Consider the following 13,420-nt stretch of genomic DNA (forward strand, 5'->3'; position numbering starts at 1 on the left):
AATCAATTCATGTCACCTATCTTTCTCAAGTAAATTGTAGATTTCATTTTTCTTTAGTTACTTTCATCAGACTGACTGCTGTTGTCAACCAATTATAACATACTGAATGAAAACAAATATAAGTTTAAGTACACATTACTATAAAATTTCTCCACCCTGATGGAAATTTCAGCGACTATGAACACTCGAATGATCCCAGAGGTTAATAGCATCCCATCTTCATTCCAATACTAAACAGTGCTGTTTCGAATTGCATTCTATCCCAACTAGAACAACCCTGAGTAAGTAGTGGTGATGAAGACTCCCCTTATGTAGACGCCATTTATGAGACCGTCGTTTGTCTTCCATATTCGAGGTGCAAGTTTTCTGATCCCACAGATGGCATCTTCGTAAGAGGATTTGTCATCGCTACTACTCTACTAACTCAAGTTGAGTATAAAACAGCTCGTTGATAAGTCGCTGATGCAATTTGAACATCTACTCTTTTACTAAACTATTTGGACCAGATGACTTGCAATATTCTAGGCGTGTAGGTGAAGCGGCATTGTCCTCTGTTGCTTCGTCCATGTATTCCGTCTTCTCAAAGATGAGAGCGATTCTTCCATTTTTTTATATAGTTTTGTGTCAGGATCTACTCTAACAGGTCCTAGATTGAAGACAGACTGTGAAAAACCAAGACAAGTACTTCATAAAAAGCACTGCGTCAAAGCAAGTAAGAGATATGTGGAACCACATATTGGGTGAATGATCGGAGAAGTACTCCTATTTATCTTTTCATTTTCATGGAATTATTTTCCAGCAGCTTTACTTCTTTGACCTGCCTTAATATTTTAGACGAGCACGCTCGATGATACTACAGTAGACAAAAACTTATATTCTTGCCTGCTGTGGCCGACAATCCTATGTGACTATTCCATAATATCTGTATATCCTTTCAATGTGAACATTAGTTGGTGTGGCGTCGAAGATCAGTCAACTCTCACCACAGATCTCCCATAGTGTCCATTACCTGTCAACTTATTGCCTATGCCATGAAACCTGTGATCTGAGAACTCACCCAAAACTCCCCACTAGCTTGGAGACTATGGGCCATAAAGCAAGTAGTCCTTCCAAAAGTCCCACATTCACTGTACCAGACTACTTTCATGTCTGACCAATGGGCTTCTCCGATATTGATCAAAGCAGATCCGTAGTGTCTCTCAGCACACTTGTACTCTAACTTTGAATCTCTGCTGTTGTACCAGTCATCACTATCCGTGGGTATTCTCAACTTGTGCACTAACTTGAGAGTGTTTTTTTTTATTTTATTACTACTCTCCCTCAAGGAAAGTTTTTCCTAACCAACAACGTGTTTGACGTTTGTTTGAAAGTGATTGACAATGTTTCGTGATGAATTTCACTAGTTCGGACTTCCATTGTCTATTATATAAAATGATTTGAAATCCCTGAAACAAGTAAAAAAGAATAATTAAAAAAGAATAGTTGAAAATAACAATTATATTAAGCAACAATAAACCTGAAATGAAATGATAGTAAAATAACCTACAAGTAAAAATATAATAATTGAATAAATAAAAATTAAAGGAATGCAAAAAGAAAATAATAAAAATGAAAAAGTGTAGATTCCAAGTCACGTTAGTTAACGACGTTTCGATTGTTGGTATCTACAATCGTCTTCGGGTGATGACTGGACTGATTCCTCCGAGAGATGACTATTTTTATAGGTCGTTGAATACTTTCACTTTCTCTACTTTCCATTTTCCGCTTCACTGATTCCGTGAGAGATGACCGATTTGGCGGGAGTCTAAATCCCGCCAAATCCCGCCAAATCGGTCATCTCTCACGGAATCAGTGAAGCGGAAAATGGAAAGTAGAGAAAGTGAAAGTATTTCAACGACCTATAAAAATAGTCATCTCTCGGAGGAATCAGTCCAGTCATCACCCGAAGACGATTGTAGATACCAACAATCGAAACGTCGTGAACTAACGTGACTTGGAATCTCTACACTTTTTTATTTTTATTATTTTCTTTTTGCATTCCTTTAATTTTTATTTATTCAATTATTATATTTTTACTTGAAGGTTATTTTACTATCATTTCATTTCAGGTTTATTGTTGCTTAATATAATTGTTATTTTCAACTATTCTTTTTTAATTATTCTTTTTTACTTGTTTCAGGGATTTCAAATCATTTTATATAATAGACAATGGAAGTCCGAACTAGTGAAATTCAACGTGTTTGAGTTGTGGGTCAGTGTGTATTGTTATGCTGTAAGAACTATTAACTTGGATTTTTATCGTACTTTGAATACAGTACGTACTTTATTTAGTTTCATCTTTGACGCCTGTTCCATATTTTTACTGGGGAATTTATATACACGACTTTTATATATACATATATGATAAATACCTACCTATTTTATTCATATCACACTGTTATTATATTCTATATATGTTTTGAGTTATTGACATACCATATGTATATACTGTACCACAGTGGCAAATGAATAAATAAATGAATATGGTTGGCAGAAGGAGATTTGATCAAATGTTTTGCTTCAATAGATGACACTGGATTCGAATGGTTTCAGCAAGTCCCCATAGGCTGGAGGAAGACTTACACTTATAGGGTTTGAGAAATGAAGGGCTTTCCATCATTTCATATGGACTGAAAATATTGTCAAATCAAGACCAGTATAAAAAGAAATTTATTCAAAGTATTTAAAATTGACATTTTGAACATTTGTATGACTAGTTTTTTCTCGAAATAATTTCTTGAAAGAGAGAAAGCTAAATCAGAATAACAAAGTTATTCTGATTTAGCTTTCTCAAATATTGAAATCAGCTGAAAAAATTCAATTCATTTATTCTCAGAACGTTCCATATCATCTTTCTCGTACTTCTCTAACATGGCTCTTACTAAAATACACTTTGTCAAGTGGCAAAGACAATACTCCGGGTGTTCAACTTCCGAAGGATCCAGCATGGTGACCTCGATGGTGTACTTCCTTTTGTCAACTGAAGATCTTCTTAACAATAAATCATATGCCATTGGGGTTGATTCTTCTACCTGGATGTTGGTAGGTAACACTATTGTTGTTTGTTTCCAATGACTGGGTGGCGATTCTGGTTCGGTAGATAAAATCACCGGTTCCGAAAATTTACTTGGAAAATTGCAAGTAAACCAAAGACATATTCCTGAAAAAAAAATTGAAGGAAGTATTCCTATGTAAAGATTGAAACTTCTCAAGTAGCAAAAAGCTATTGGAAATGAATTTTTTTAATATTCATTTATTTTATTTTGAACATTCATTTATTTGAATCTTATATACGAGTATCACATCTAGTGATTAATAGCAATACCTTGCCTAAAAATGCCCTACCCTTAGACAACAAATTATAGGAACCTCAACTTCGTTGAGAAACAAAAGTTTATGAAATATTTGTTTCCTGTTATCAATTTTTATTTTTAACCCATATTCTTCATTAACTAAACTTCAATTTATGTCTTCACTCTCAGTACTTCACTATGGATTATAACCTGTACCTTGTTGCTTGTGTGGGTTTCGATTTTATTAGAGACACAAACAATTGTGAAATACAAGTAATGTTAGATTATTTTTTCCATTTCATGTTTCATGTCTATGACACTTTCTTCAGACTCAAAATCAGATATATGGAGAATATTATTCAATACCTCATGTGATTCCTATTCAATATATAGAACTATGGTCACTTGCTGAAGATCTATTATTATGATATTCATACTAAAAACGTTCTGGAATTATAAATATGAAATTTTTATTTAACATATCAGGAAACACATAAAAATGACCTAAATTTTATTATTTTTTATCAGTCTTTTTGTACTTAAACATTGAATATTACTATAAAATATGTAGAACTTGGAAGAAAATGAACCGTGGAGTCGGGTAAAGTATATGGACAAATGTTTTTTAAGGATCGTAAAAAATCTTTCACAAAATAAAAAAAAGTATTGATAAAAATCCATCAAAGTTTTAGTCAGAAAACTCTCACATTCAATGTACTCTTTTCTCTATTGAAGTTGGGTTATTGCAAATTCCCGTTTATTTCATTATTTTGTGTAAAAATATATTCCTTTACATTTAATGTAATGTATTGTCATATATATTATTGGTATGAATTTTAAATCTGATATGCATTGTATTATCATAAATCAATAAAATACTCAAGACCAAAAGAAGTGAGTTTGAATGAATTTTTCAGATACTTTCATAATCTTTCTATTACCTTTTTGATGTATAAAATAAGTTTAGAATATATGTTACCATTAGTTGACATATTGTTCTTGAAAAGACAAAACTGACCATTTCATAAAAATTGTATCATTGTTTTAAATAAATGTGGCGTTCGCCGGAAAAAGGTACATAGTATAAGAAAACCACTTTTTGAGGAAAACACGTTTAAAGTTTTGCAGTGTATTACTCTTATGTACACGCCTTCAGTGTGTTGTAAGGTCTTGATATCATTGGTCTGGGTATCTGTGACGTCATTCTTCAATCTGCCATGTTTATTCACTTTGTAGTGTGGCGGTAGCTTCAGTTATCGAGTCTGTGAATGGAATGCAACGCAGCTGATTTAAGTAATCTTTTTAAGTAATCTTTTTGTTTCTGCATTTTCTATTTCATCGCCACAAATATTTTTTTCAGTTTCGTAATTTTCGTAAGAATTTCATCGTGAATTATTAATTTATATGAATTCTATTTTATTAAAATGAAAACAAGTGACGATTTTGAAAAAAACCAAGAGGTTTTAAGAGTTCGAAGCAGTTAATGGGATATACTATGAGGAATGTAATGAAGATGAATCTTCTGCAAGTTCTTGTTTGAATATTACATCACAACATTGTGAAAAGGAGTATGTTGAGTTTGTGGAGAATTTGAAGGATTCATACCTGAATAGTTATCGCATCAGCATCGTAGAACTTAAAGAATCTGGAATACGGGTACCTGTACCCATATCTTTTTTCAGTGAATGGTTCTTAACATACAATTACCAAATAAAGGTGTAAGAATATTTTTTCGCAAGTTTGACGAAGTTCGTGTGGAAGAGCACTCTTTCGAATGAACAAAACCATCGTGAAGTCAAAACTAATTTTGTTACACACTATGTACCTTTTCTCGGCGAACACCGCATATACTTGTAATTCCTAAACAACAAATAGTTAATAAGAATATATTTCGAATATTTAACAACATTTTATAAAATATTTATATAAAAATATACTAATTGGGCTAATTTTTGTGTAATTGAATATCAGTTAATTATTCAAGATGTTTTCTTTCATTTTGTGCCTGAAAAAATATTCTGACCATAGTCTAGATAGGTATTTCCTTGTACGCTGTAGTATATATTGAATTAAATAAATTTTTTCATCACCTCGGAACGAATTATTAAACCTTACATCAACTTACCTTGATACTTTCCCGTTTTGTTAGCAACAGCAACATGCCTTAATTTAATTGTATCGAGTTCTTCCAATGTTACCTCATTCAGATCTATCCAGAGTACAACTTCTGGATCAGACAATAACGATTCGGGAAATACGATATCAGTTACGGGTGTCTTTGAAGCATTTTCTCTCAATTTCGCACCTAAGTAAGTCATCGAAACTCCCTGTACATCTTCCCAATAATCATACATCGAAGGTAAACTGAAAAATATCAATAAATTGGATTTGGATAGTTGTGCCATTGGGACTGCTCGAAAGCTCGAGATGGATTTAATGAAAATCGATTTGAGGATTATTATTATTCAATCCCTAGATGTTTCACTGAAATATATACTTTTCTTTCTATTTAATTCCTCAACAAAAAATGTACTGCATGCAGCAAGTTCCATGAAATTGAAATTCAGTAAACGCAACATTTAATACTAAACGCATGTAAAAATATTATTTTGCACATTAAATACTGAAAAGTAGACGAAAAAAAGGAAATTTAATTACAGTAACGGTTAATTACTACTGTTGTACAATTATCTAGAGAAGAAAATTGGATTGAATAATTTAGGAAACACTTGCTATATGAATAGCATTTTACAAGTGTTATTCATGACGAAGAATTTCAAGAACGAAGTTTTAATGATGAACAAGAACGGAAATGTTTCCTACTTATTCATCAAACTCAAACACCTGTTCTGCAGCTGTAGTTTCGTAAGAAGGTATCATCTTTCCCTCCAACCGACTTCCTTGAGTCTTTGGAGTCCATTAGATACTCGTTAGGACAACAAGAGGATTGTTCCGAATTCTTGGGGTTCTTGTTGAATACTCTTCGTGAGCAAAACAACAGCAAAATCAATACAATACCGCTCTGGATTGAATGATTCCGTACAGCCCATCTCGTCTTGTGTTTGTAAATCTTTTGCTGGAAAAATCCTCACTTGTTTACTTTGTAGTAAATGTTCAAGAAGTAGTGAAAACTTATGTGAATTTCTGGAACTTCATCTAGCTTTTCCTAATATGACTAATAACCAGTCCGTGTAAAGCTTACTGTTAAATCATCTGAAAATGTAATTTTTAACAGGTGATGATCGACTGTATTGCCAAACATGCGTCAAACTAACTGACTGTTATAAGAAAACAAGTATAGGTGATGCACCAGTCAATCTAATAATAACACTGATGATCTTCAAACAAAACTCAACCTCTAACGGAAACAAGAAACTCTTAGGAAGGTTCGAAATAGATGAACATTTCAATCTAGTAGACCACTATTATAATATTCATGCATTCATTGTTCACTGTGGTTCTGGCGTTGAATTTGGTCATTATTACTCCTTGGTCAAAGACGAAACGGACTGGTTTAAGTTTGATGATAGTCGTGTCACGAAGTGTTCTGGCGATGAATTGAATCTATTGGAGCCTCTGGAGACACCCTAAATATTGTTTTATAAGAGAGAAGACATTGGTAGATCAAGATCTTCAGATGATGTGGTGCTACAGGTTTTTCTGCAGCTGAAAAAGCAAATGCGCCACTGGAATCAATTAAGTCGCCCCGGAACGCCAATAAATTTTTATTGTTGTTTTTATTTTATTTTTATCGTTGTTTTAATAACATTTCTTTAATTATCTGCATTAAATGTGGATTGAAATTTAAATAATGAGAGAATTGTTGAAAGAAGAGATATGTTTTAGGAAAGATTAGTTTTTGGGAAATAGGTTTTTGGCTTCCTGATTCTCCATCTTTATACAAAACAAAATGTATGTGCGTTTCGCCATTCAAAACAGAAACATATGATCTAAACTGATCATCTATAAAAATCAACTACTGATGAAATGTGCGTCTTGAAGTTCTGTAGCGCTGGTTTGTAAAATAGTTGTTAACGCCGAAAAAACTTGCCGGCCGTACGCCTATGGCACTTTATACCTGCCATGCAACCTTGCACTTCAAGGGTCACAGACACCAGTGCCAAAACGAGAAAACCTCAGAGTAATAATAAGACATAGAGTTGCCACGCCTCTACCAATACAATACATGTATAGGTTGTTCACGTTAAGAAGAGAATGACGTCACAAGATGACAAGTTACGTCGTTGCCAACATGTGCACTATTTCGAACTTTCAAATTTGTTTGTACTGTTGATATGTTTTATTGCTATTATCCTTACTTACTTTTAGTTTAGGCATATTGAATATATGCAGGTCTTATCAAAAGAAATGATTAGTTCTGCAAAGAAAAGAAAGACTGACACTTTTCGAGTTTTTTTCGATTCGGCAACGTCTGAAATCTTACTATCAGTTGAGCAACTTACAAAATGAAATGTTACTAGTTTCATTGCTGTTGAAAGCATTTCAGTGGGAATTTTAACATTGTTATGTTGGATATACAAAATACCAATAATAAAGTCATTCTCTTCTTAACGTGAACAGCCTATATTTTGAAACGGGTATTGGACTATCCTTTTCTGTACAACTTATGGGCAAAGGGGGGTGGCGGGTAATGAAAGGTTATGGAGAGTTTGTTGGACCATTACCTATATATTTATAAAATAAATCATTTCAGGTGAAAATGCATTCTGATCAAATAGTTCCTACAGGAAATCTGATTTATTATTAATGGTTATGGAAATGAGGCCAATTTTTCTACCACCAATTTTATAAATATATAATATCCCTCCGATTATCAACTAAACCAACCGTCACTGTTTTATGGTCCAACTTATTTTCCGGAAACAAACAAATTTATGCTGCCTTCAATGTAAGGATGGAAAAGGCCTCTCTATTGTCTTTTGTTACTCTGAGAGAAAAACAGTAAGTGTGTTGTGTCGCATGATATATGAAAGGAAAGGCATTAAAAACTCGATTTGTCTATTTGATGTATTCATCCAGAAATCTTGTAAAAATTTAACTATATGTTTCTATAAAAACCACACAATCTACAGTCCACTTACTACCCAACAATAGTAGAGGCAGATAAGTTATATATCAACCAATCAGTTTCAGTGAAATATTAAGTCACGTCATCGTTCAAATGGCAGCCACTGCTTCTCTGGCGCACAAATCAGGTTGAATTTTACCGATGACATGGATTATGTCGGTTTGACGGCTGTGATTTGTGGCTTATTCGCATAACATGCGACTTAAGAAAACCTCACAAGAAAAAGTCAAACAGGGTCAAATCGCCCGATCTCGGAGGCCAGTTCATATCACCTCCACATGAGATGACCATGATCCCAAAATCGCTCGTGCAGAATATCTAATGTGACATGAGATGTGTGGCACGTAGCCCTGTCCTGTTGAAACCACATGTCGTTGGTGTCCAGGTCATCCAATTCAGGCCAAAAGGAGTTGGTAATCATCGAGCTGTAGCGCTCGCCGTTGACAGTGATGGCTTGGCCAACGTTCTCAAAGAAATATGACCGATAACACCGCCAGCCCATAATCTACACCAAACAGAGACTTTTTCGGAACGCATTGGACATTCTTGGATCTTATGTGGATTGGTATCGTACCAAATTCGACAATTTTATTTGTTCACGTAACCATTCATCCAGAAATGGGCCTCATCACTCAAACAATTTTTTGATTAAAATTTGGGTCAATTGCCAACTGCTCCAGAGCCCATTCAGCGAACACACGTCGTTTTAGTGAGCGACGCGAAATCGACTGCCTCGGATTCTCTTGCACTCTCACAGACTGCGGCGATGTTTTCGGCAGATCTTGCGTTTTGTCGACGTTGATTAAACAATTTCATTATTTGTACGTATTGTTAAATGGCATTTCCGTCCCTAGTGATTTCCCAAAACCGACTGAACAAATGACAACTATTTTGACAGATGTAGCTTCAACAAGTTGGCCGTAATCAATTGTCAAAGTTCGTAAGTCCCTGTTGGAAAACGGTATAGTTGTTATTTATTGGTTGCCTTCATGTTTTTCTACATACTTTCTGTGTTCTTGACGTGAGTGAGTAGCTTCTATATATTGTTATATAGGTCATATTTAAAGGGTTGAAATACACAGTCATTTTGTGTAAGTTAGTAAAAATATTTATTGGCTACATGTAGACGTATGGATTATTCAACACATAGGAAGCCAACTACTCCACATGTATCCTGCAATGAGTGAATTTCGAACAGACGATATCTTCGCAATTTCATATTAATTTGTAATTAAGTTAGTCATAACACTGTCAGTTAATTTGCTGAATATCTTCGGAACATAAACTTGTAGACGACTTGACTTTCATTTGAATCGTATTTACGTTGAATTATTATTAGTTTAAGTGTTTTTGTTGTATTCATTCAATTTTTTTAACCTCATATATCTCTTTACCCTTGATAAACTTAGTTTGAGTTTTTATCAATAGCATAAATGGCATCTTCGCGAAGAAGGTCACCAAGATTTGTTGATCACATTTCAACATATGTGAAATTACTGTTTCTTGTAAGAGCTCTAATCTGTACTATTGATATTTTTTTCACCTGCAAGGTGCTGAGTACAGTGTAGCCGATTCAGGAAACATGAGACCATCTTGTTTGAGGAATTTATCTCTAGCTACAATGACAGAATCCAACATAGCTTCATGAAGTAGGTAGAACCCCATCCATTCGGACACTATAATGTCAACTTTTTCTGGTAAATCAAGTTGTTCTACCTTGCAATGAATGACCTAAAATAAGTAAAGGAATATAAATTGCTCCGTATCAAAAATCAACAGTATTTCAAAAAACAAGCAAATCACGTTTATTTGAGTGTTTCAATTGAATTTCACAATTATTTGAATAAATCTTTCATATATCCAAAACCTTTTGTTAATTATATAGCAATTCTTATTACATATGAAATTGAAGGAAACAAATATTTTTTTTAAAGAATGTTAATAGGTATGCTGTTTCCAATTTCTCGTGTTTTCTTGGTTAGATTTTGTTAACCTTCCAGCGGGCGCGGTATTTATACCAACAATAAAGGGCGAGTGTATTAACTAGATACGCTAATGGCTAAATAGTTGTTTTAAGATGCAGGTAATGATTTGGTGGAAGATTAATAAACACTGTATATCTCAACAATTTTTATTGAATTCCATCATAAACAAAAACTATGACATAAAACCCAGAGATGATGTCCCCTAGATGTTGCATATTACACATATTACTGTATCGCAGCTTTGCAATCTTGACAGATGTGCTTTGAATGTTCCATACAGATGAATTTCTGTATGGAGGATCACGCAGAACCGCGTGATCCTTGTACGTTTATCATTTTGACAAGGTTTACATCTTCTTTCACTTGCCGCATCTACTGTCTCGATACCTAGTTCTGCTTTTTTATGAAATTTTTTTGAGCTCGTTTTGCAGGTAGTATTGTGTTCTTTGTTTGACGTTTCCTTTCACAAGAGCATTTGAAATTAGACGAAGGTATTTTCTTCTAAGTATATTTTCTTTATTATTGGTGGAATAGATCGCGGCTACATTTAAGATTGAAAAATATACTACTAACGGCCATCGTCTGGTGTTCCTGGCAATATGTAAGAAGCACAAAGCTTGTCTACTGTATCTATACCTCCTTTCGTGAAGTTATAGAATGTTATAATCTCGGTTTCTCTCGGTCACCTGTATCTGCGTCGATTGCTGTGTCATCATGCAGACTTGAAACTAATATAACATTTTTATAGCGCTTAGGCACGTAAGAAACAAGAGTCATGTCCTTCCTAAAACCAAAAATACTGGTATTGGGCTCACGCTTTTTTGTAAATTTAAATTCATTTGGAATTTGGACTTTATTTTATTTCAGCGTTCCTACAAAGGCAATTTTTTTCTCATCAAGGTCTTTTATCAAATCAAAATCCGAAAACCAGTGGTCAGTGTTCTCCCCGTATTTAATATGAAGAATGGGCCATATGGTTGAGTTCCTGCGTATATTTCCATGTTATAAGTGTAAAAGATGCGAGCATCAACCATGGCATAAATTTTGATCCCATATATTTATTGGGTTTTTGGGGATGTATAAGATAAAGGAGCACCTTTCACGAAATGCCTCTAGTTTTTCTTCTATTGTAACATTTTGCCCAAGCAAGTAGCATTTTTGGAAATTAGTCACAAACTTTTCGAAAATATTCCTATCGGAGCCAAGCGATCTATTCTTTTTCGTTCTATTCTCGTATATGCAGTCAAAACGTAATGCTCTCATTAAAAAAAAATTTCTTCAAACTCATGATTGTTTTGAAATCATCCATTCTCCATAGTTCTTCAAGGTTAACTCGATTACCATGGTAGATGCCCGCCAAATAAAGCAAACCCAAAAGGGCTGCTATTTCTATTTTGTCTGTATCTCTGACATCTCTTGGACGAGAATAATTAGGTATTGCAGGACTTATACTTATTTGTGAAGTTCACGATGCTCTCAATCATAGGATCAGTTATAAGGCACTTCCAAATATCAAAAATGTCCGTGAGATTCTTAGCTGATCCAATAATCCCAGCGAGATGAAGTAATATATTACGAGTTGGTCGCTTAATATTTCTGTTTGGGTTTTTTTGCCAAATCCATGATTCGAAAACTTTTCCATTTTCCTTTAGGTGAGCTATATAAGCCTCGTTGGAACTGTCTGCTTCGTCTTCGGCATTGCTTTTACCGCTCAATTCGGACTCGTTATCACGTTCCGAAACATGTTCCTCTTCGTCTGTATCGCTATCATTTATAATTAAATCGTCATCCGTGTCAGCAAAGATCAAATTTGTAACATCTTCAATATCTGTGGGACCATTGAGATTGAAAATCTGCTTCTTATAAACAAAAGAAATTAGTTGCCACGAGCGGTCGCGTGTATATGAGAGAACAGAGCTCTCATATTAACGAAGACAGTTTTCAACACAAAAAAATGCATGAAATAGTAATATCTTATCAATAATACAACAAGAATAATTTAACGATAAAAGAAAAAAGCAGATGTGACAAAAACTTACCGAAACAGTCGCGCGTATAGATAGATAGTTATTGTACTAAATCCATTACTCGTGTATCTACCACATACGCGCGACCGCTGGAAGGTTAAAACAGCAAATATAGCTATATGAATAATTATACACTTTGAATGAGAGAGATAACCTGCATGTGTGAATCTTTCTAAAATTATGCTCTTCTAGGAATTATCAATTGGAGTAAACAGCAGCCCGAAAAATTCCCTCGGACCTTCGCACTTAGATTTGTTTCTCATAAAATTTTTAAGTTATCCTTTTTCAAATTATATCACCTTTTCTTGAAACATCTATATCTAAATATTGAATTGTTTTGACAATAGTTTACTTACTCAACATACTTTAATAACATTCTCGAAACTATTTTCTTTGGCAACTTCCTCTGCAATTTTATAAACGTTGCTAGCCTCAACTGCATAAACAGTCTTAGCTCCTGCTTGTGCGCAAAAAACTGACAAAATTCCAGAACCGGCACCAACGTCTAAAACAACTTTACCGCAGAACTCATCTTTATTGTTTAAAATCGCATTTCGATAGGATTTGTTTCTCTCAGAGTCTTCCAACATCAATCTGTGGATCTGAAAATGACGAAATTTATGTTACACATTTAATGGAGGTTATTTTGAAATTCATCTAACAAAACAACAAAATAAAATATTAGGTAGTTTCAAAAGTGTTGTCCGTTATTATGAATCTACTTTAAATGATATCTCAGTGAACACTCATTCAATTTAATCTAGATAAACGCCATTTGAATCAGTGTGTACTTTTGCCAGCATAAAATTGGTTGCACGGAATTCGATAGAGTCGACGAAAGCCGTTTTTGCCTGGTCCTGATTGATGAAGGTTCTACCGGTGGGAAAGTTATCGATGTGCTTGAAAAGATTGTAGTCGGTTGACGAGAGATCTGGGGAGTAAATGGTAGGCGAGGCAGCACTATGACGGTGATCTGTGAAACATGCG

The 13,420-nt window shown here is 34.3% G+C and overlaps 1 protein-coding gene across 1 annotated transcript in view; it reads right to left on the minus strand.

Moving 5' to 3' along the window:
* Nucleotides 1-2,850: 2,850 nt before the first annotated feature.
* The window catches only part of Art8 (Arginine methyltransferase 8), a 35,683-nt gene continuing 25,113 nt past the window's right edge, over nt 2,851-13,420 (minus strand). The window contains exons 2-5 of the mRNA XM_074171280.1: nt 12,799-13,035; nt 9,965-10,152; nt 5,458-5,696; nt 2,851-3,199 (exon numbers count right to left, since the gene is read on the minus strand). Of these exons, the coding sequence (XP_074027381.1) occupies nt 2,862-3,199; nt 5,458-5,696; nt 9,965-10,152; nt 12,799-13,035 (1,002 nt within the window). The 3' untranslated portion in view covers nt 2,851-2,861. The remainder of the gene's footprint in view (nt 3,200-5,457; nt 5,697-9,964; nt 10,153-12,798; nt 13,036-13,420) is intronic.

Source organism: Leptinotarsa decemlineata, unplaced genomic scaffold, assembly GCF_025532065.1.
Source record: "Leptinotarsa decemlineata unplaced genomic scaffold, Ldec_3_MD MMD2_tig00000010_RagTag_RagTag, whole genome shotgun sequence".
Classification (NCBI taxonomy): domain Eukaryota; kingdom Metazoa; phylum Arthropoda; class Insecta; order Coleoptera; family Chrysomelidae; genus Leptinotarsa; species Leptinotarsa decemlineata.